Genomic DNA, 23,841 nt, shown 5'->3' on the forward strand with positions numbered 1-23,841 from the left:
TCCAGGTGCGAGGGGTTAGGGCGAGGTGTGTCCAGTGCTAGGGGTTAGGGCGAGGTGTGTCCAGGTGCGAGGGGTTAGGGCGAGGTGTGTCCAGGTGCGAGGGGTTAGGGCGAGGTGTGTCCAGGTGCGAGGGGTTAGGGCGAGGTGTGTCCAGGTGCGAGGGGTTAGGGCGAGGTGTGTCAGGTGCGAGGGGTTAGGGCGAGGTGTGTCCAGGTGCGAGGGGTTAGAGCGAGGTGTGTCCAGGTGCGAGGGGTTAGGGTGAGGTGTGTCCAGGTGCGAGGGGTTAGGGTGAGGTGTGTCCAGCTGCGAGGGGTTAGGGTGAGGTGTGTCCAGGTGCGAGGGGTTAGGGTGAGGTGTGTCCAGGTGCGAGGGGTTAGGGTGAGGTGTGTCCAGCTGCGAGGGGTTAGGGTGAGGTGTGTCCAGGTGCGAGGGGTTAGGGTGAGGCGTGTCCAGGTGCGAGGGGTTAGGGTGAGGTGTGTCCAGGTGTTTGAGGTGTGTCCAGGTGTGAGGGGTTAGGGTGAGGTGTGTCCAGGTGTGAGGGGTGTGTGAGGTGTGTCCAGGTGTGAGAGGTTAGGGTGAGGTGTGTCCAGGTGCGAGGGGTTAGGGTGAGGTGTGTCCAGGTGCGAGGGGTTAGGGCGAGGTGTGTCCAGGTGCGAGGGGTTAGGGTGAGGTGTGTCCAGGTGCGAGGGGTTAGGGTGAGGTGTGTCCAGGTGCGAGGGGTTAGGGTGAGGTGTGTCCAGGTGTGAGGGGTGTTGAGGTGTGTCCAGGTGTGAGAGGTTAGGGTGAGTGTGACCAGGTGTGAGAGGTGTTGAGTTGTGTCCAGGTGTGAGGGGTTAGGGTGAGGTGTGTCCAGGTGTGAGGGTTAGGGTGAGATGTGTCCAGGTGTGAGAGGTTAGGGTGACGTGTGTCCAGGTGTGAGAGGTTAGGGTGAGATGTGTCCAGGTGTGAGAGGTTAGGGTGACGTGTGTCCAGGTGTGAGAGGTTAGGGTGACGTGTGTCCAGGTGTGAGAGGTTAGGGTGACGTGTCCAGGTGTGAGAGGTTAGGGTGAGGTGTGTCCAGGTGTGAGAGGTTAGGGTGACGTGTGTCCAGGTGTGAGAGGTTAGGGTGAGGTGTGTCCAGGTGTGAGAGGTTAGGGTGAGGTGTGTCCAGGTGTGAGAGGTTAGGGTGAGGTGTGTCCAGGTGTGAGAGGTTAGGGTGAGGTGTGTCCAGGTGAGAGAGGTTAGGGTGAGGTGTGTCCAGGTGAGAGAGGTTAGGGTGAGGTGTGTCCAGGTGCGGCCAGCAGCTCCCGATGGCCCGGTACCAGCTCTCCTGGGGAAGGTGTGAGGGGCTGGGTTGGGGTGAGGGGTTGTGATGTGGGGTCAGGCGTGTGGGGTCAGGGGTTGTGGTGTCGGGTTGGGGTCAGGGGTTGGGGGCTGGGGTTAGGGGTCAGGGTTAGGGGTGAGGTGTGGCGTTAGGGTATTGATCTCTCCCCCCTGCCCCTCACCTGCCCCCAGCAGCTCCCGGATGGCCCGGTACCAGCTCTCTGGGGTTAGGGTGAGGGGTTGGGTTGTGAGGGGCTGGGTTGGGGTGAGGGGTTGAGTTGGGGTCAGGGGTTAGGGGTTGGGGTATTGAGTTCTCCCCTGACCCCCCTCACCTGCCCCCCAGCAGCTCCCGGATGGCCGGTCGGTACCAGCTCTCCTGGGGAAGGTGTGATGGGTTGGGGTTGGGGTGTGGGGTTGGGTGGGGATGTGGGGTTAGGGTGATCTCCTCACCTGCCCCCAGCAGCTCCTGGATGGCCCGGTACCAGCTCTCCTGGGGAAGGTGTGATGGGCTGGGTTGGGGTGTGTTGGGGTTGGGGTCAGGGGGTGTGGGTTTGGGGTCAGGGGTTGTGGTGTGGGGTTGGGGTTCGGGTATGAGCTGTGTCCAGTCCCCCAGCCCCCTCACCTGCCCCCAGCAGCTCCCGGATGGCCCGGGACCAGCTCTCCTGGGGAAGGTGTGATGGGCTGGGTTGTGGTGTGGGGTCGGGGCTGGGGTTAGGGGTGAGGTGTGGTGTTAGGGTGTTGCTCTCTCCCCCAGCCCCCTCACCTGCCCCCAGCAGCTCCCGGATGGCCCAGTACCAGCTCTCCTGGGGAAGGTGTGAGGGGCTGGGTTGAGGTGTGTTGGGGTTGGGATCAGGGGTCGGGGTCAGGGGTGAGGGGTGAGGTGTGGTGTTAGGGTTGAGGTGTGGTGTTAGGGTGATCTCTCCCCCCGCCCCCTCACCTGCCCCCAGCAGCTCCCGGATGGCCCGGTACCAGCTCTCCTGGGGTTAGGGGGTTGGGGTCAGGGGCTGGGGTCAGGGGTTGGGGGTCAGGGTGTTGAGCTGTGTCCAGGTCCCCCAGCCCCCTCACCTGCCCCCAGCAGCTCCCGGATGGCCCGGTACCAGCTCTCCTGGGGTTGGGGTCAGGGGTTTGTTGGGGTTGTGGTCAGGGTTGGGGTCAGGGTTGTGGTTAGGGGTCAGGGGGTGAGGTGTGGTGTTAGGTGATCTCTCCCCCAGCCCCCTCACCTGCCCCCAGCAGCTCACGGATGGCCCGGTACCAGCTCTCCTGGGGTTAGGGTGTGGGGTTGTGGTCAGGGGTTGTGGTGTGGGGTCAGGGGTTGTGGTGTGGGGTTGGGGTCAGGGACTGGGGTTAGGGGTCAGGGGTTGTGGTGCGGGGTCAGGGTGAGATGTGTTGTTAGGGTGATCGCCCCCTCACCTGCCCCCAGCAGCTCCCGGATGGCCCGGTACCAGCTCTCCTGGGGAAGGTGTGTGGGGTTGGGGTTGGGGTTGGGGTTGTGGTCAGGGTGAGGTGTGGTGTCAGGGTATTGATCTATCCCCCTCACCTGCCCCCAGCAGCTCCCGGATGGCCCGGTACCAGCTCTCCTGGGGAAGGTGTGTGGTTAGGGGTTGGGTTGGGGTTGGGGTTGTGGTCAGGGTGAGGTGTGGTGTTCAGGGTATTGATCTATCCCCCTCACCTGCCCCAGCAGCTCCGATGGCCCGGTACCAGCTCTCCTGGGGAAGGTGTGTGGTTAGGGGCTGGGTTGAGGTGTGTTGGGGTGAGGGGTCAGGGGTTGTGGTGTGGGGTCAGGGTATTGATCTCTCCCCCTCACCTTGCCCCCAGCAGCTCCCGGATGGCCCGGTACCAGCTCTCCTGCTCCTGCCGGCTGTCGGCCGCCACCGCCAGGCACTGGTCGCGGGTGTAGAGCGCCAGCAGGAACTTGCTGCGGGAGTCGGCGCGCTTGCTGACGGTGAAGCAGCTGTGAAGGGGCAGCGCGCGCTTGGGCCCTCCGCCGCCGGCCCGGAACTTCTTCTCGCTCTGGTAACACTCGAGCCGCGCCGCCCCGCGCTCGCTGGCCGCCCGCAGCACGAAGTAGCGCCGGTGCAGGCTCTTGCTCTTGCGGAGATTGCCGCACTTCCTCACGTCGGCGTCGAACGATTCCTCGGCAGGGTTCGCCATTGCAACGGACAGAAAAACATGCAGAATTTTTTTTTTTTTAAATCAAATCAAATTTCCCTTCCTCTCGGCTGCAGGCTTCTTTATCCTCCTCGCTTCAACATTTCTCTGGCTTGCCGGGTCTTCTCGCCAATTGTTTTTGCACACACACACCCCTCGCCCTGCAAATAAAACTTTGCAATAATATTTTTTTGTGTTGCAAAATCTCTGCTTGCAGGAGTTGGATCTTCCCCCTCCTCCTGTTTGCTGTTATTCTGAAGCGCCTCTAACCAATCCCTGCCCCTATTGCAGATAGATAATATACACACTGTCTATCTGTGCATGTGCATTTTTTTTTAAACTGCTGGGAACATTTGCATTTCTAAATAGGGAGTCCAGGACAGACAGACACACAGAGAATGGGTGTCGGCGCTCCCAGGGTCCTAGCGCCCGCTGCAACACATATATATATATATATACACAGCGAAAATGAGTGTCGGCGCTCCCGGGGTCCTAGCGCCCGCCGCAACACATATATACACAGCGAAAATGGGTGTCGGCGCTCCCCGGGGTCCTAGCGCCCGCCGCAACACATATATACACAGCGAAAATGGGTGTCGGCGCTCCCCGGGGTCCTAGCGCCCACCGCAACACATATATACACAGCGAAAATGGGTGTCGGCGCTCCCGGGGTCCTAGCGCCCGCCGCAACACATATATACACCGTGAAAATGGGTGTCGGCGCTCCCGGGGTCCTAGCGCCCGCCGCAACACATATATACACAGTGAAAATGGGTGTCGGCGCTCCCGGGGTCCTAGCGCCCGCCGCAACACATATATACACAGCGAAAATGGGTGTCGGCGCTCCCGGGGTCATAGCGCCCGCCGCAACACATATATACACAGCAAAAATGGGTGTCGGCGCTCCCGGGGTCCTAGCGCCCGCCGCAACACATATAGCGAAAATGGGTGTCGGCGCTCCCCGTGGTCCTAGCGCCTGGCTTAATACATATATACACAGCGAAAATGGGTGTCGGCGCTCCCAGGGTCCTAGCGCCTGCCGCAACACATATATACACAGCAAAAATGGGTGTCGGCGCTCCCAGGGTCCTAGCGCCCGCCGCAATACATATATACACAGCGAAAATGGGTGTCGGCGCTCCCGGGGTCCTAGCGCCCGCCGCAACACATATATACACAGCGAAAATGGGTGTCGGCGCTCCCGGGGTCCTAGCGCCCGCCCAACACATATATACACAGCGAAAATGGGTGTCGGCGCTCCCGGGGTCCTAGCGCCCGCCGCAACACATATATACACAGCGAAAATGGGTGTCGGCGCTCCCGGGGTCCTAGCGCCCGCCGCAACACATATATACACAGCGAAAATGGGTGTCGGCGCTCCCGGGGTCCTAGCGCCCGCCGCAACACATATATACACAGCGAAAATGGGTGTCGGCGCTCCCGGGGTCCTAGCGCCCGCCGCAACACATATATACACAGCGAAAATGGGTGTCGGCGCTCCCGGGGTCATAGCGCCCGCCGCAACACATATATACACAGCGAAAATGGGTGTCGGCGCTCCCCCGGGTCCTAGCGCCCGCCGCAACACATATATACACAACGAAAATGGGTGTCGGCGCTCCCGGGGTCCTAGCGCCCGCTGCAACACATATAGTGAAAATGGGTGTCGGCGCTCCCCGTGGTCCTAGCGCCTGGCTTAATACATATATACACAGCGAAAATGGGTGTCGGCGCTCCCAGGGTCCTAGCGCCTGCCGCAACACATATATACACAGCAAAAATGGGTGTCGGCGCTCCCAGGGTCCTAGCGCCCGCCGCAATACATATATACACAGCGAAAATGGGTGTCGGCGCTCCCGGGGTCCTAGCGCCCGCCGCAACACATATATACACAGCGAAAATGGGTGTCGGCGCTCCCGGGGTCATAGCGCCCGCCGCAACACATATATACACAGCAAAAATGGGTGTCGGCGCTCCCGGGGTCCTAGCGCCCGCCGCAACACATATAGCGAAAATGGGTGTCGGCGCTCCCCGTGGTCCTAGCGCCTGGCTTAATACATATATACACAGCGAAAATGGGTGTCGGCGCTCCCAGGGTCCTAGCGCCTGCCGCAACACATATATACACAGCAAAAATGGGTGTCGGCGCTCCCAGGGTCCTAGCGCCCGCCGCAATACATATATACACAGCGAAAATGGGTGTCGGCGCTCCCGGGGTCCTAGCGCCCGCCGCAACACATATATACACAGCGAAAATGGGTGTCGGCGCTCCCGGGGTCCTAGCGCCCGCCCAACACATATATACACAGCGAAAATGGGTGTCGGCGCTCCCGGGGTCCTAGCGCCCGCCGCAACACATATATACACAGCGAAAATGGGTGTCGGCGCTCCCGGGGTCCTAGCGCCCGCCGCAACACATATATACACAGCGAAAATGGGTGTCGGCGCTCCCGGGGTCCTAGCGCCCGCCGCAACACATATATACACAGCGAAAATGGGTGTCGGCGCTCCCGGGGTCCTAGCGCCCGCCGCAACACATATATACACAGCGAAAATGGGTGTCGGCGCTCCCGGGGTCATAGCGCCCGCCGCAACACATATATACACAGCGAAAATGGGTGTCGGCGCTCCCCCGGGTCCTAGCGCCCGCCGCAACACATATATACACAACGAAAATGGGTGTCGGCGCTCCCGGGGTCCTAGCGCCCGCTGCAACACATATAGTGAAAATGGGTGTCGGCGCTCCCCGTGGTCCTAGCGCCTGGCTTAATACATATATACACAGCGAAAATGGGTGTCGGCGCTCCCAGGGTCCTAGCGCCTGCCGCAACACATATATACACAGCAAAAATGGGTGTCGGCGCTCCCAGGGTCCTAGCGCCCGCCGCAATACATATATACACAGCGAAAATGGGTGTCGGCGCTCCCGGGGTCCTAGCGCCCGCCGCAACACATATATACACAGCGAAAATGGGTGTCGGCGCTCCCGGGGTCCTAGCGCCCGCCCAACACATATATACACAGCGAAAATGGGTGTCGGCGCTCCCCGGGGTCCTAGCGCCCGCACCAACACATATATGCACAGTGAAAATGGGTGTCGGCGCTCCCGGGGTCCTAGCGCCCGCCGCAACACATATATACACAGCGAAAATGGGTGTCGGCGCTCCCCGGGTCCTAGCGCCCGCTGTAACATATACAGATTCTCACACACACACATTCAATTCAATTCAATTTTATTTGCCATACTAGCTGGGTTTAGGCATTTTTGTGGAACGGCAGTTTACAGGGCCGCGCGGTTGACGGCCGGCCGCTGCCGCTGCCCCCGCTCTGTGTCTTGGGCCGAGCGGTTGTCAGGCCCGGCCCGGCCCGGCCCGAGTGAGGCGAACTCACCTCCTGCTCCGGTGGGCCGGGAGCGGGATACTGTGCCTGAGCCGCAATGTGGGGGTTTGTTGTGCTGGTGCTGTCGCTGTTGGTATGGAAAAAATGGCGGCGACGTTTCGGGAGTCTGCAGGATTAGGCCCGCTCACACACGGAATGAAAGGCCCCCCGTGACGCACCGATTGGTCAACCATCAGGTCACTGAACTGTAGGATTGGTCAACCATCACATCACTCAACGCTAATGAGCGGTAGGATTGGTCAACCGCTAATGAGCGGATTTTTGAACGTTTTTTGTACACTATCTGAACAATTTTTGTCTGACCAAAAAGTAAATACACCTATGACACTCCCCTGATCATAACCTTTCTTTTGATATAACATATGTGTAGGTACGCTCTATAGATAGATAGATAGATAGATGTAACCAGTACAAGTACAAGTACAATGGAATGCTTACTCCCCGTTGGGACACGTCAGCTATTTTTACAGCGCCGTGTTCAGAGTCAATACAATGGCATCCAGTGGCAGTGGGAGCACGATGTCCCTCAGCCGCTCCGTCCTCCTCGTCACCGCGGCCTCCTCCTCCTCACTGTTGCCGGCTCGGCTCCACGTGCGGTGGCCTGCTTCTCCCGCTCACCCTCTGGCCACCATTCCTGGCTCCCCTCCTCCCAGTCGGACTGCGAGTCGTCGTGGCTGCTGCTGCGTCCCGATGCGCTGCCTCTGCCTCTGCCCGACTCGCCGAACACATCCTCTGGTCGCCGCGGCCTCCACCTCACCGTCGCCTCACATACACACACATACACGCACTGTCACACACACAGACAAAATTACACAGACAGACACACGCAGTCACACCCACAGTCACAGATACACACAAACAAAATCACACACACAGACACACACACAGTCACACACGCACACACAGTCGCACACATACACACACATGGAAAAAGGGTATCTGCACGCCCAGGGTCCTAGTGCCCACGCATACTCACAGACAGACAGAAACATATCGAAAAGGTGTCTGCGCTCCCAGGGCCCGAGCGCCCGCCTCTCATTCGTGCACAGTCTGCGGATGAGATACTCCCTTTGACTGTCACCAAAGGGGGATCTTTCCTAATCCCTTTGATCCACCGTAACCTTCAGCTCTGCATCATTCGACTGTTCCGACGCTCTCATGGCCGTCCTCCCACCTTCCCCCCTCAGTAAACTCGAGCTCATCCAAAACTCGTCTGCCCCGTCTCCTAGCTCGCACCGAGTCCCGTTCACCCATCGCCCCCTGTGCTCGCTGACCTACATTAGTTCCTGGTCCAGCAACACCTCGATTTTAAATTTCTCATCCTTGTGTTCAAATCCCTCCATGACCTCGCCCCCTTCCCTATCTCTGTAACCCCCTCCAGCCCGACAACCCCCCCGAGATCGCGGCGCTCCTTCAATTCCGGCCTCTTGCGCTTCCCCCATTTCCTTCACCCCACCATTGGCGGCCGTGCCTTCAGCCGCCTAGTACCCAAGCCCTAGAATTCCCTCCCTAAACCTCTCCGCCTCTCCACCTTTGAGATACTCCTTGAAACCTACCTCTTTGACCAAGCTTTTGGTCACCTGTCATAATATCTCCTCGGTGTCAATTTTTGTCGGATAATCGCTCCTATGAAGCGCCTTGGGATGATTTGTTGTTATTGTTGATCCCTCTAGGCGATTGACATTGGGAGACCACATCGACCATGACTTGTATTATTTGGTACCTGCCTCTTGTAAGATGTGATCTTCACTCCAGCCAGGAGCGTTCCAGTGACTACAACAGGCTAAGGTAGTGATGGCTAAAGACTCATTGGGGTTGCTAAAGACTGGCGCCATTGGTGAGGCTGACAGGAGAGTCCTAGCCCTCCACCCGCCGCGCCCCCCCCCCACAATACCCCTGACATCCCCGTCAGAGCCTTAGGAACATAGGAACAGGAGGAGGCCATTCAGCCCCTCGAGCCTCTTCCACCATTCAATGAAATCAAGGCTGATCTGCATCTTAACTCCAACCCTTAACATCCTTGCCCAACAAAAATCTATCAATCTCAGTTTTGAAATTTTCAATTCACCCCCCCAGCCTCAACAGCTTTTTGGGGGAGAGCGTTCCCGATTTCCACTACCCTTCGTGTGAAGAAGTGCTTCCTGACATCACCCCTGAACGGCTTGGCTCTAACTTTAAGGTGACGCCCCCTTGTTCTGGACTCCCCCCACCAGAGGGTATTGTTTCTCTCTATCTACCTTCTCAAGTCCTATAATCGTCTTAAACACCTCGATAAGATTGCCCCTTAACATTCTACATGTAAGGGAATACAAGCCTAGTCTATGCAACCTGTCCTCATAGAGTCATTGGATGGAAGGTCGCATGGGGAGGGGGGGGGTACGGTTCGGGGTGTATTGGGAGATCAGGGGGGTTGGGGGGGTGGGGAATTGGGGGGTTGAGGGGGAGATATGAGGGCAGAGATACTGTGGCAACAAGAGCAGGCGAGTGTCTCACCTCCTGACTCCCCAAAACCTTTCCACCATCTACAAGGCACAAGTAAGGAGTGTGATGAAATACTCTCCACTTGCCTGGATGAGTGCAGCTCCAACAACACTCGAGAAGCTCGACACCATCCAGGACAAAGCAGTCCGCTTGATTGGCACCCCATCCACCACCTTAAACATTCACTCCCTCCACCACCGGCGTACCGTGGCTGCAGTGTGCACCATCTACAAGATGCACTGCAGCAACTCACCAAGGCTTCTTCGGCAGCACCTCCCAAACCCGCGACCTCTTCCACCTAGAAGGACAAGGGCAGCAGGCGCATGGGAACACCACCACCTCCAAGTTCCCCTCCAAGTCACACACCCCATCCTGACTTATCGGCCGATCCTTCATCGTCGCTGGGTCAAAATCCTGGAACTCCCTCCCTAACAGCACTGTGGGAGCACCTTCACCACACGGACTGCAGCGGTTCAAGAAGGCGGCACACCACCACCTTCTCGAGGGGCAACTAGGGATGGGCAATAAATGCTGGCCTTGCCAGCGACGCCCACATCTCATAATCGAATTTTTAAAAAAGATTGAAAGATTGAAAAGAGTGGACAAGATGAACCAAGAGGTTACTTGGGTTTTTAAAGCCGGAAGAGCGTGGGAGGAAGCAAAGACTGAGGGGGGGGGGGGGGGGGCCTGGGGGGGCCGGGGAAGAAAATGAGTCGGAGATGGTGCGACGAGTTCCTACGGTAAAGGTGCTATGTAAATGCAGGTTGTTGCTGCTGATTGTCCCCCTGTGGCGTGGGAGGGGGAAACTCTTTACAATGGCTAAAGGGTCGCTAACCAGCGGGCACAGATTGAAGGCGAGTGGCCAAAGAACCAGAGGCGACCTGGGGGGAAACCTTTTTGCGCAGCGAGTGGTTAGGATTTGGAACGCGCTGTCTGATAGGGCGGTGGATACAGGTTCAATAGTAACCTTCACAAGGGAATTGGATAAATACTCGAAGGAGAAAAAATTGCAAGGCTACGGGGAAAGAGCGGGGAGGAGGGGGACTAACTGGATAGCTGTTCGAAAAGAGCCGGCGCAGACTCGATGGGCCGAGTGGCCTCCTCCTGTGCTGTCCTATTCTATGATTCTATGATCCTATAGGTTGGCATCCATTCACCTGCCTCCTCACAACTGCACCGCTATGGGTATTACAGGCATAGAGCAGGGTGCGCCGTGCTGTGCTCAAACCCAGCGCCTCCTAAGATCCAAACTTGGCGGCGAAAATGTCAAGATTTAATTTTTTCCTTTCTTTTCCCTGGTTCTTGATGGGATACAGATCAGGCAGCTCAAAGCACTGGAGAGGTACCACCAACGCTGCCTCTGCAAGATCCTGAAAATCCATTGGCAGGATAGGCGCACCAACGTCGATGTTCTCGCTCAGGCCAACATCCCCAGCATCGAAGCTCTGACCGCGCTCGATCAGCTCCGGTGGACGGGTCACATCGTCCGCACGCCTGATACAAGACTCCCAAAACAAGCGCTCTACTCGGAGCTCCGACACAGCAAGAGAGCCCCAGGTGGGCAGAGGAAACGCTTCAAGGACACCCTCAAAGTCTCCTTGAGAAAGTGTTAATATCCCCACCGACACCTGGGAATCCCTGGCCCAAGACCGCACAAAGTGGAGGAGAAGCATCCGGGAAGGCGCCGGCCGAACACCTCAAGTCTGTTCGCCGGGAGCAAGTGGAAGCCAAGCGCAGGCAGTGCAAGGAGCGCACGTCAACCCACCCACCCGCCCCTTCAACCACCATCTGCCCCACCTGTGACAGAGACTGTAGGTCCCGCATCGGACTCATCAGTCACCTGAGAACTCATTTTTAATGTGGAAGCAAGTCATCCTCGGTTCCGAGGGACTGCCTAAAAAGAAGAACAGATCCACCGGCACCCAGCCCGCCCTCCCTAACTGCAGTGCTCGTCCCACAGTGGCCATACCTCACTCAGCTGAGCTGTCAGGGGGCATTAGGACCCCGCGAACTCCCACAGTCTGCCAATACAAATAGCAGGGCAGTGTCTGCCAGTCCAACCAATCAGGCTCGCTGTTGTATTCCGGCTTGGCCACCCCCACTGAGCGTTGCCAATGGCAGCTTCCCGTGCGGATCCAGCCAGACACATTTACAGATGTCAAACTGGGCAGGTTACATTAACCAACCAGCAGTGTTGTTTTTTTCTGTTTACACACGCACACACAGCTCAGCGGCAATGCTGTGCCGTCATGTTTAATGCAAGAGGGGGTAATCAAGGGACAGGGTCGCACAGTCGCGACTGGGGGGTATAACACTGGGGTACAGTACTGGTGGGTACAGGTCTGTCACTGTATAACACTGGGGTACAGTACTGGTGGGTACAGGTCTGTCACTGTATAACACTGGGGTACAGTACTGGTGGGTACAGGTCTGTCACTGTATAACACTGGGGTACAGTACTGGTGGGTACAGCTCTGTCACTGTATAACACTGGGGTACAGTACTGGTGGGTACAGGTCTGTCACTGTATAACACTGGGGTACAGTACTGGTGGGTACAGGTCTGTCACTGTATAACACTGGGGTACAGTACTGGTGGGTACAGGTCTGTCACTGTATAACACTGGGGTACAGTACTGGTGGGTACAGGTCTTTCACTGTATAACACTGGGGTACAGTACTGGTGGGTACAGCTCTGTCGCTGTATAACACTGGGGTACAGTACTGGTGGGTACAGGTCTGTCGCTGTATAACACTGGGGTACAGTACTGGTGGGTACAGCTCTGTCACTGTATAACACTGGGGTACAGTACTGGTGGGTACAGGTCTGTCGCTGTATAACACTGGGGTAGAGTACTGGTGGGTACAGGTCTGTCACTGTATAACACTGGGGTACAGTACTGGTGGGTACAGCTCTGTCACTGTATAACACTGGGGTACAGTACTGGTGGGTACACGTCTGTCACTGTATAACACTGGGGTACAGTACTGGTGGGTACAGCTCTGTCACTATAACACTGGGGTACAGTACTGGTGGGTACAGGTCTGTCCCTGTATAACACTGGGGTACAGTACTGGTGGGTACAGGTCTGTCACTGTATAACACTGGGGTACAGTACTGGTGGGTACAGGTCTGTCACTGTATAACACTGGGGTACAGTATGGTGGGTACAGGTCTGTCGCTGTATAACACTGGGGTACAGTACTGGTGGGTACAGGTCTGTCACTGTGTAACACTGGGGTACAGTACTGGTGGGTACAGGTCTGTCACTGTGTAACACTGGGGTACAGTACTGGTGGGTACAGGTCTGTCCCTGCATAACACTGGGGTACAGTACTGGTGGGTACAGGTCTGTCACTGTATAACACTGGGGTACAGTACTGGAGGGTACAGGTCTGTCACTGTATAACACTAGGGTACAGTACTGGTGGGTACAGGTCTGTCACTGTATAACACTAGGGTACTGTACTGGTGGGTACAGGTCTGTCACTGTATAACACTGGGGTACAGTACTGGTGGGTACAGGTCTGTCACTGTATAACACTGGGGTACAGTACTGGCGGGTACAAGTCTGTAACTGTATAACACTACGGTACAGTACTGGTGGGTACAGGTCTGTCACTGTATAACACTGGGGTACAGTACTGGTGGGTACAGGTCTGTCACTGTATAACACGGGTACAGTACTGGTGGGTACAGGTCTGTCACTGTATAACACTGGGGTACAGTACTGGTGTGTACAGGTCTGTCACTGTATAACACTGGGGTACAGTACTGGTGGTTACAGGTCTGTCACTGTATAACACTGGGGTACAGTACTGGTGGGTAAAGGTCTGTCACTGTATAACACTGGGGTACAGTACTGGTGGGTACAGGTCTGTCACTGTATAACACTGGGGTACAGTACTGGTGGGTACAGGTCTGTCACTGTATAACACTGGGGTACAGTACTGGTGGGTACAGGTCTGTCACTGTATAACACTGGGGTACAGTACTGGTGGGTACAGGTTTGTCACTGTATAACACTGGGGTACAGTACTGGGGGTACGGGTCCTTGTATAACACTGGGGTACAGTCCTGGTGGGTACAGGTCTGTCACTGTATAACACTGGGATACAGTACTGGTGGGTACAGGACTGTCACTGTATAACACTGGGGTACAGTACTGGTGGGTACAGGTCTGTCACTGTATAACACTGGGGTACAGTACTGGGGGTACGGGTCTGTCCTTGTATAACTCTGGGGTACAGTACTGGTGGGTACAGGTCTGTCACTGTATAACACTGGGGTACAGTACTGGTGGGTACAGCTCTGTCACTGTATAACACTGGGGCACAGTACTGGTGGGTACAGGTCTGTCACTGTATAACACTGGGGTACAGTACTGGTGGGTACAGGTCTGTCACTGTATAACACTGGGGTACAGTACTGGTGGGTACAGGTCTGTCACTGTATAACACTGGGGTACAGTACTGGTGGGTACAGGTCTGTCGCTGTATAACACTGGGGTACAGTACTGGTGGGTACAGCTCTGTCACTGTATAACACTGGGGTACAGTACTGGTGGGTACACGTCTGTCACTGTATAACACTGGGGTACAGTACTGGTGGGTACAGCTCTGTCACTGTATAACACTGGGGTACAGTACTGGTGGGTACAGGTCTGTCCCTGTATAACACTGGGGTACAGTACTGGTGGGTACAGGTCTGTCACTGTATAACACTGGGGTACAGTACTGGTGGGTACAGGTCTGTCACTGTGTAACACTGGGGTACAGTACTGGTGGGTACAGGTCTGTCACTGTGTAACACTGGGGTACAGTACTGGTGGGTACAGGTCTGTCCCTGCATAACACTGGGGTACAGTACTGGTGGGTACAGGTCTGTCACTGTATAACACTGGGGTACAGTACTGGAGGGTACAGGTCTGTCACTGTATAACACTAGGGTACAGTACTGGTGGGTACAGGTCTGTCACTGTATAACACTAGGGTACAGTACTGGTGGGTACAGGTCTGTCACTGTATAACACTGGGGTACAGTACTGGTGGGTACAGGTCTGTCACTGTATAACACTGGGGTACAGTACTGGCGGGTACAGGTCTGTCACTGTATAACACTAGGGTACAGTACTGGTGGGTACAGGTCTGTCACTGTATAACACTGGGGTACAGTACTGGTGGGTACAGGTCTGTCACTGTATAACACTGGGGTACAGTACTGGTGGGTACAGGTCTGTCACTGTATAACACTGGGGTACAGTACTGGTGGGTAAAGGTCTGTCACTGTATAACACTGGGGTACAGTACTGGTGGGTACAGGTCTGTCACTGTATAACACTGGGGTACAGTACTGGTGGGTACAGGTCTGTCACTGTATAACACTGGGGTACAGTACTGGTGGGTACAGGTCTGTCACTGTATAACACTGGGGTACAGTACTGGTGGGTACAGGTCTGTCACTGTATAACACTGGGGTACAGTACTGGTAGGTACAGGTCTGTCACTGTATAACACTGGGGTACAGTACTGGTGGGTACAGGTCTGTCACTGTGTAACACTGGGGTACAGTACGGGTGGGTACAGGTCTGTCACTGTGTAACACTGGGGTACAGTACTGGTGGGTACAGGTCTGTCACTGTATAACACCGGGGTACAGTACTGGTGGGTACAGGTCTGTCACTGTATAACACTGGGGTACAGTACTGGTGGTTACAGGTCTGTCACTGTATAACACTGGGGTACAGTACTGGAGGGTACAGGTCTGTCACTGTATAACACGGGTACAGTACTGGTGGGTACTGGTCTGTCGCTGTATAACACTGGGGTACAGTACTGGTGGGTACAGGTCTGTCGCTGTATAACACTGGGGTACAGTACTGGTGGGTACAGGTCTGTCACTGTGTAACACTGGGGTACAGTACTGGTGGGTACAGGTCTGTCACAGTACTGGTGGGTACAGCTCTGTCGCTGTATAACACTGGGGTACAGTACTGGTGGGTACAGGTCTGTCACTGTATAACACTGGGGCACAGTACTGGTGGGTACAGGTCTGTCATTGTATAACACTGGGGTACAGTATTGGTGGGTACAGGTCTGTCACTGTATAACACTGGGGTACAGTACTGGTGGGTACAGGTCTGTCACTGTATAACACTGGGGTACAGCACTGGTGGGTACAGGTCTGTCACTGTATAACACTGGGGTACAGTACTGCTGGGTACAGGTCTGTCACTGTATAACACTGGGGTACAGTACTGGTGGGTACAGGTCTGTCACTGTATAACACTGGGGTACAGTACTGGTGGGTACAGGTCTGTCACTGTATAACACTGGGGTACAGTACTGGTGGGTACAGGCCTGTCACTGTATAACACTGGGGTACAGTACTGGTGGGTACATGTCTGATACTGTATAACACTGGGGCACAGTACTGGTGGGTACATGTCTGTCCCTGTATAACACTGGGGTACAGTACTGGTGGGGACTGGTCTGTCACTGTATAACACTGGGGTACAGTACTGGTGGGTACAGGTCTGTCACTGTATAACACTGGGGTACAGTACTGGTGGGTACAGGTCTGTCACTGTGTAACACTGGGGTACAGTACTGGTGGGTACAGGTTTGTCACTGTATAACACTAGGGTACAGTACTGGTGGGCACAGGTCTGTCACTATAACACTGGGGTACAGTACTGGGGGGTATAGGTCTGTCACTGTATAACACTGGGGTACAGCACTGGTGGGTACAGGTCTGTCACTGTATAACACTGGGGTACAGTACTGGTGGGTACAGGTCTGTCACTATAACACTGGGGTACAGTACTGGTGGGAACAGGTCTGTCACTGTATAACACTGGGGTACAGTACTGGTGGGTACAGGTCTGTCACTATAACACTGGGGTACAGTACTGGTGGGTACAGGTCTGTCACTGTGTAACACTGGGGTACAGTACTGATGGGTACAGGTCTGTCACTGTATAACACTGGGGTACAGTACTGGTGGGTACAGGTCTGTCACTATAACACTGGAGTACAGTACTGGTGGGTACAGGTCTGTCACTGTATAACACTGGGGTACAGTACTGGTGGGTACAGGTCTGTCACTGTATAACATTGGGGTACAGTACTGGTGGGTACAGGTTTGTCACTGTATAACACTAGGGTACAGTACTGGTGGGTACAGGTCTGTCACTGTTTTACACTGGGGTACAGTACTGGGGGGTATATGTCTGTCACTGTATAACACTGGGGTACAGCACTGGTGGGTACAGGTCTGTCACTGTATAACACTGGGGTACAGTACTAGTGGGTACAGGTCTGTCACTATAACACTGGGGTACAGTACTGGTGGGAACAGGTCTGTCACTGTATAACACTGGGGTAGAGTACTGGTGGGTACAGGTCTGTCACTGTATAACACTGGGGTACAGTACTGGTGGGTACAGGTCTGTCACTGTATAACACTGGGGTACAGTACTGGTGGGTACAGGTCTGTCACTGTGTAACACTGGGGTACAGTACTGATGGGTACAGGTCTGTCACTGTATAACACTGGGGTACAGTACTGGCGGCTACAGGTCTGTCACTGTATAACACTGGGGTACAGTACTGGTGGGTACAGGTCTGTCACTGTATAACACTGGGGTACAGTACTGGCGGCTACAGGTCTGTCACTGTATAACACTGGGGTACAGTACTGGTGGGTACAGGTCTGTCACTATAACACTGGAGTACAGTACTGGTGGGTACAGGTCTGTCACTGTATAACACTGGGGTACAGTACTGGTGGGTACAGGTCTGTCACGTTATAACACTGGGGTACAGTGCTGGTGGGTACAGGCCTGTCACTATAACACCGGGGTACAGTACTGGTGGGTACAGGTCTGTCACTGTATAACACTGGGGTGCAGCACTGATGGGTACAGGTCTGTCACTGTATAACACTGGGGTACAGTACTGGTGCGTACAGGTCTGTCACGGTATAACACTGGGGTGCAGCACTGATGGGTACAGGTCTGTCACTGTATAACACTGGGGTACAGTACTGGAGGGTACAGGTCTGTCACTGTATAACATTGGGGTACAGTACTGGTGGGTACAGGTCTGTCACTGTATAACACTGGGGTACAGTACTGGTGGGTACAGGTCTGTCACTGTATAACACTGGGGTACAGTACTGGTGGGTACAGGTCTGTCACTGTATAACACTGGGGTACAGTACTGGTGGGTACAGGTCTGTCACTATAACACTGGGGTGCAGCACTGATGGGTACAGGTCTGTCACTGTATAACACTGGGGTACAGTACTGGAGGGTACAGGTCTGTCACTGTATAACATTGGGGTACAGTACTGGTGGGTACAGGTCTGTCACTGTATAACACTGGGGTACAGTACTGCTGGGTACAGGTCTGTCGCTGTTTTACACTGGGGTACAGTGCTGGTGGGTACAGGTCTGTCACTGTATAACACTGGGGTACAGTACTGGTGGGTACAGGTCTGTCACTGTATAACACTGGGGTACAGTACTGGTGGGTACAGGTCTGTCACTATAACACTGGGGTACAGTACTGGTGGGTACAGGTCTGTCACTGTATAACACTGGGGTACAGTACTGGTGGGTACAGGTCTGTCACTGTATAACACTGGGGTACAGTACTGGTGGGTACAGGTCTGTCACTGTATAACACTGGGGTACAGTACTGGTGGGTACAGGTCTGTCACTGTATAACACTGGGGTACAGTACAGGTGGGTACAGGTCTGTCACTGTATAACACTGGGGTACAGTACAGGTGGGTACAGGTCTGTCACTATAACACTGGGGTACAATCCTGGGAGGGGTTACAGAACCAAGGCGGGTAGATGGAGTGAAGCTACAGATGAGCTCGAGGGGCTGAATGACCTCCTCCTGTTGCTATGATACCTGTGGTTTCAGGCTGGGGAGCATTGAGGGCCCAACAATCGGCCTCAGCGTCCCTGGGCCGAAGGCGGAGGAAGCAAATCAATCGTAGACCACACGGACCGATCCCTTACCGCTCGCCCACAGACACGAGCACTCCACTGCCCGGGGGTGGCGGGGCGGGCGGGGGTTGGGGGCGTGTGAGGCGGGAGGCGGTTATTGGCCACTGGATGGCGAGCAGGAGCTCGGGGATGCCTGTCTGACTTAATGGTGGGAACGATGAAAATCGGGGATGGACAAGAGGCCATGATTGGAGGGGCGCAGAGACCTCGGAGGGTTGTAGGGCTGGAGGAGGTTACAGAGATCGGGAGGGGTCGAGGCCATGGAGGGATTTGAAATTGAGGCCTTGCCGGATCGGGTGCCAAAGTAGGTCAGCGAGAACAGGGTGTACGGGCTTTGGTGCTACCTTGCTGCATCCTGCTCTGCAGTCAAACACCCTCTGAATTAAAGGGCTTGTTGTTTTTGTGTGGTGTTATGTACCTGGACCACATGTCCTCCCTTTAAATACCAGCAGCTCTTTGCCCAGCAGTCGTGGCTGACCCGCTCCTGCCCTCTGGTGGGCAGCACGCAGTCTGACGGCTGGTTCACTCTCTCGCACGGAGGCACATTTCTGTTGCGCAGATTCGCCCCCCCCAATTCTAAACCGGGTAACGCTCAGGAGTAGAAACCCCGGCGTGTTCTGCCGCCCTCCCCGCAAACCCAATCTCCAAAATACCCCTCCAAGGAGAGACTGCAGAGGAGATTTACCAGAATGGTACCAGGGATGAGAGACATAAGGACATAAGAAATAGGAGCAGGAGCAGGCCATACAGCCCTTTGAGCCTGCTCCGCCATTCAATAGGATTGTGGCCGATCTTCTGTCTCGACTCCACGTTCCCGCACTATCCCCATATCCCTTGATTCCCTTAGCACCCAAAAATCTATCGATCTCTGTCCAGAATATACACGGTGCGGAGATGCCGGAGTTGGACTGTGGTGGACAAATGTAAGAAGTCACACAACACCAGGTTATAGTCCAACAGCTTTATTTGAAATCACAAGCTTTCGGAGCGCTGCTCCTTCGTCAGGTGAAGTGGAGAAATGCATAAAGACACAGCTTTATGTCTTTATGCATTTCTCCACTTCACCTGACGAAGGAGCAGCGCTCCGAAAGCTTGTAATTTCAAATAAAGCTGTTGGACTATAACCTGGTGTTGTGTGACTTCTTACAGAATATACACAACGATCGAGCCTCCACCGCTCTCCGGGATAGAGAATCCCAAAGATTCAACACCCTTTTGAGTGAAGAAATCTCTCCTCAGCATACTTAACCACTTAACATAGTCCGAGTGACAGCAGCCAACCAGGTCAAAACTGGAGGGGAGTTCATTGCACACAGGTACAAAAACTTTCCTGAAACTCGCACTCTAAACTGGAGGGTGGGTGTTATACCTGGGGTGCATAACCAGAGGGCATAGATTGAAAGTAATTGGTAGAAGGATTAGAGGGGAGTTGAGGGGAACTTTCTTCACCCAGAGGGTGGTGGGGGTCTGGAACTCACTGCCTGAAAGGGCGGGAGAGGCAGAAACCCTCATCGCATTTAAAAAGTACTTGGATATGCACTTGAAGTGCCGTAACCTGCAGGGCTACGGACCAAGAGCTGGAAAGTGGGATTAGGCTGGATAGCTCTTTTTCGGCCGGCACAGACACGATGGGCCGAACGGCCTCCTTCTGTGCCGTAAATTTCTATGATTCATTATAATCAAGGGCTTCTGGGTCTTGATAAATGGAGACTTCAGTGACGTGGAGAGACTGGAGAAGCTGCGACTGTTCTCCTCCGAGCAGGGAAGGTTAAGGGGAGGTTTAATGGAGGCGTTCAAAATTGCAAGGGGTTTTGACAGAGTAGCTAGGGAGAAACTGTTTCCAGTGGCAGGAGGGTCGGTAACCAGAGGGCACAGATTTAAGGTAATTGGCAAAAGAACCAGAGTGGGCGATGGGCAACGTGGAATCATAGAATGGTTACAGCACAGAAGGAGGCCATTCGGCCTGTCGAGCCCGTGCCGGCTCTCTGCAAGAGCACTTCAACTAGTCCCACTCCCCCGCCCTTTCCCCGTAGCCCTGCAATTTTCTTCCTTCAGATACTTATCCAATTCCCTTTTGAACACCATGGCTGAATCTGCCTCCACCGCCCTCTCGGGCAGCGCATTCCAGATCTTCACCACTCGCTGCGTAAAAAAGTTTTTCCTCATGTCGCCTTTCGTTCTTCCGCCAATCACCTTAAATCTGTGTCCTCTGGTTCTCGACCCTTCCGCCAATGGGAACAGTTTCTATCTACTCTGTCCCGACCCCTCATGATTTTGAACTCCTCTATCAAATCTCCTCTCAACCTTCTCTGCTCCAAGGAGAACAACCCCAGCTTCTCCAGTCTATCCACATAACTGAAGTCCCTCATCCCCTGGAACCATTCTCGTAAATCTTTTCTGCACCCTCTCTGAGGCCTTCACATCCTCCCTAAAGTGCGGTGCCCAGAATTGGACACAATACTCCAGTTGAGGCCGAACCAGTGTTTTGTACAGGTTCATCATAACTTTCTTACTTTTGTACTCTATACCTCGATTCATGAAGCCCAGGATCCCGTAAGTTTTTTTAACCGCTTTCTCAACCTGCCCTGCCACCTTCAATGATTTGTGCACATATACCCCCAGGTCTCTCTGTTCCTGCACCCCCTTTAGAATTGTACCCTTTAGTTTATATTTCCTCTCCTCGTTCTTCCTACCAGAATGTATCACTTCACACATTTCTGCGTTAAATTTCATCTGCCACGTGTCCACCCATTCCACCAGACAGTCTGTCCTCTTGAAGTCTATCACTATCCTCCTCACTGTTCACTGTACTTCCAAGTTTTGTGTCATCTGCAAATTTTGAAATTGTGCCCTGTACACCCACATCCAAGTCATTAATATACATCAAGAAAAGCAGTGGTCCTAGTACCGACCCCTGGGGAACCCCACTGTGTACCTTCCTCCCGTCCGAAAAACAACCGTTCACCACTACTCTCTGTTTCCTGGGACTGCCGGGAAAATGGCAGAATCTGGGGGGCGGGTGCCCATCCCGCCCCCAACCTGCCTCCGTGCCATCTTCCCAGGAGGCGGGTACCCGACCCGCGCCGGGAGCTGCCTCCTCGAGGCGGGAAGGGGGTTAGTGCCAATTTTTGGAGAATCCCTATTTTGCCACCTAAAGTGTGGGCTTCCCGACGGCGCCGAACCTCGCCAGGGTCAGCGAGGCGAGCCGTGGGTCTGCGGGGGTCGGAGGGGCCGAGATGTCCGGTGTACAGGTGAGTGATGGGTGCATGTGTGGAGAGGTAAGTGTGTGAGGTGAGTCTAAAGTGTTTTGAAAGCTTTACTTACCTTTGCTTCTTCCTCCAGGCTTCAACCCTTCAGGTCTCGGGAGTCCCTCATCTCACCGGCAGAGAGAGCAGAATGGCCGCGGCATTCTCAAATGCATCAGCCTTCTGTTTTCTGCTCAGGATAGATCTCTAAGTAAGCCTGTGTCCCAGGACTCAACTTAGAAGACAGATTGTCAGTGTTTGACAGCTTCACGGAGCTCTCAAACGATGACAATTCATCTGTCAAAAGCTCTTGACAGATGAAACGTCACTCGCTGACGTCACCAGTAACCGACTTTTTCTTAATTGGCCTGCTAAGCCCGCTGGGCAGGCTTAACAAGGTCAATCAAGGGAAAATAGCGTGGGTTGGTCGGATGTCGATGGAGGCGGGACTGAAACCCGACAATGGTGGCATACCTGGGATGGCAGGAATGATGTATGGGTCGATTGGGCTTGTATTCACTAGAGTTTAGAAGAATGAGAGGGGATCTCATTGAAACTTATAAAATTCTAACAGGACTAGACAGACTAGATGCAGGAAGGATGTTCCCAATGGCGGGGGAGTCCAGAACCAGGGGTCACAGTCTAAGGATAAGGGGTAAGCCATTTAGGACTGAGATGAGGAGGAATTTCTTCACCCAGAGAGTGGTGAACCTGTGGAATTCTCTGCCACACAAAGCAGTTGAGGCCAATTCATTTGGCTTAGGAATTCGGGTCCCCACGGGTGAGTACGCGCTGGGTACTCACGCGTAGGCCCAACGAAAGTGCCGGTTTCCTGCATGCACTGCGCATGCGCGGGAAACCGGAACTTCCGTTCCCTTGAAAGAAGGGGTTGACAGGTGGAACGCGTGCGCCGGAGAGGCGGCGCGTGTGCGTAGAACTTACGTTTTTTTCCCAGGTTTTTCCGGGAGGGTAAGTCTCCAGCAGTTACACTTTTAAAAAGCAGGCGCAAGGCCTGCTTTTAACAAGGTAAGTGGTGAATGAATTAAAATTAAAACATTTTTCCACAGGTTTATTATTTTTAAATACTTTAAAGAAAGGTAAGTTTATTTTTAGCCCCGTTAGAAAATGTACTTAATTTTTTCAAAATTTTAAATTATTTTTTAAAATAGTTATTTCATGTAATTTTTAGTTATTTTAAAAATGTGATGTTTTTTCAAAAATTTATTTGAAGTTTTAGTTACGTTTTGGGGCTTATAGTATTTATAGGTTTGACAGCTCTTCCTGTCAAACTTATGAAGCATTCCCTGCTACCATTGGCACTCTATGGCCCACGTGATCCCAGGGAACGCATCGAACTAACTGCGCCCCTGAGATACGCAAGCACTGCGCGCCGGCAGTTGGAGGAGGCCCAGGATCAGAATCCCACGCGGGCCCACAGCTCAATGGCCGGCGCGCTAGGTAAGTGCAGGTCGGAGGCTTACACCCGCGGGAAGCCTCCGACCGGAATTTCATTAAATATATTCAAGAAGGAGTTGGATATATTTCTTAAGGCTAAAGGGATCAAGGGATATGGGGAGAAAGCAGGGATTTGGATGATCGGCCATGATCTCATTAAATGGCGGAGCAGGCTCGAGGGGCCGAATGGCCTACTCCTGCTCCTACCTTCTATGTTTTCTAAAGCGTCTGTGCGTGAGAAAACCCACAATTCGGCCGCATGTTGACACTGAATTGTACCCGCCACCTGTGCAGTGGGCTCCAACGCCCTCAAGGAACCAGGCTGAGACTACACCAAACTCAGTCAGAGGCCAACACAGAGAGGAGACACGAGCAACAACTCGCATTTATATTGCGCCAGCAACGTAGTAACAGTCCTCGGGGCGCTTCACCGCAGCAGTGGAAACAAAGATTTGACACCGAGCCACATAAGGAGATATTAGGGGCAGGTGACCAAACGCTGAGCCAGAGAGGTAGGTTTCAAGGAGCGTCCTAAAGGAGGAGAAAGGAGAGAGAGGCGGAGAGGTTTAGGGAGGGAATTCCAGAGCTTAGGGGTCTGGCGCGGCCGCCAATGGTGGAGCGGCGGAAAATCGGGGGGATGCGCAAGAGGCCAGAATTTGAGAGAGGTAAAAAAAAAAATGCTGATTTACTTCATGAAACATCACAAGTGAGCTAACAAACAGGTGACATCATCCTCCATTGTGCCACATCATTACGGGGGAGGTAGGCCCAGGCTTGGGGCACCTTCAA

At 54.2% G+C, this 23,841-nt stretch overlaps 1 protein-coding gene across 1 annotated transcript in view; it reads right to left on the bottom strand.

Annotated features, from left to right (window-relative positions):
* LOC147090487 (neuronal tyrosine-phosphorylated phosphoinositide-3-kinase adapter 1-like) overlaps positions 1–3,453 on the bottom strand; it is a 26,182-nt gene extending 22,729 nt beyond the window's left edge. Inside the window, exon 1 of the mRNA XM_085977033.1 lies at positions 3,107–3,453. Coding sequence (XP_085833159.1) covers positions 3,107–3,453 — 347 coding nt within the window. The remainder of the gene's footprint in view (positions 1–3,106) is intronic.
* Between the last annotated feature and the right edge of the window lie 20,388 nt (positions 3,454–23,841).

Source organism: Somniosus microcephalus, unplaced genomic scaffold, assembly GCF_052327205.1.
Source record: "Somniosus microcephalus isolate GS21.2 unplaced genomic scaffold, FLI_Smic_1.0 unresolved_chr4, whole genome shotgun sequence".
Classification (NCBI taxonomy): Eukaryota; Metazoa; Chordata; class Chondrichthyes; order Squaliformes; family Somniosidae; genus Somniosus; species Somniosus microcephalus.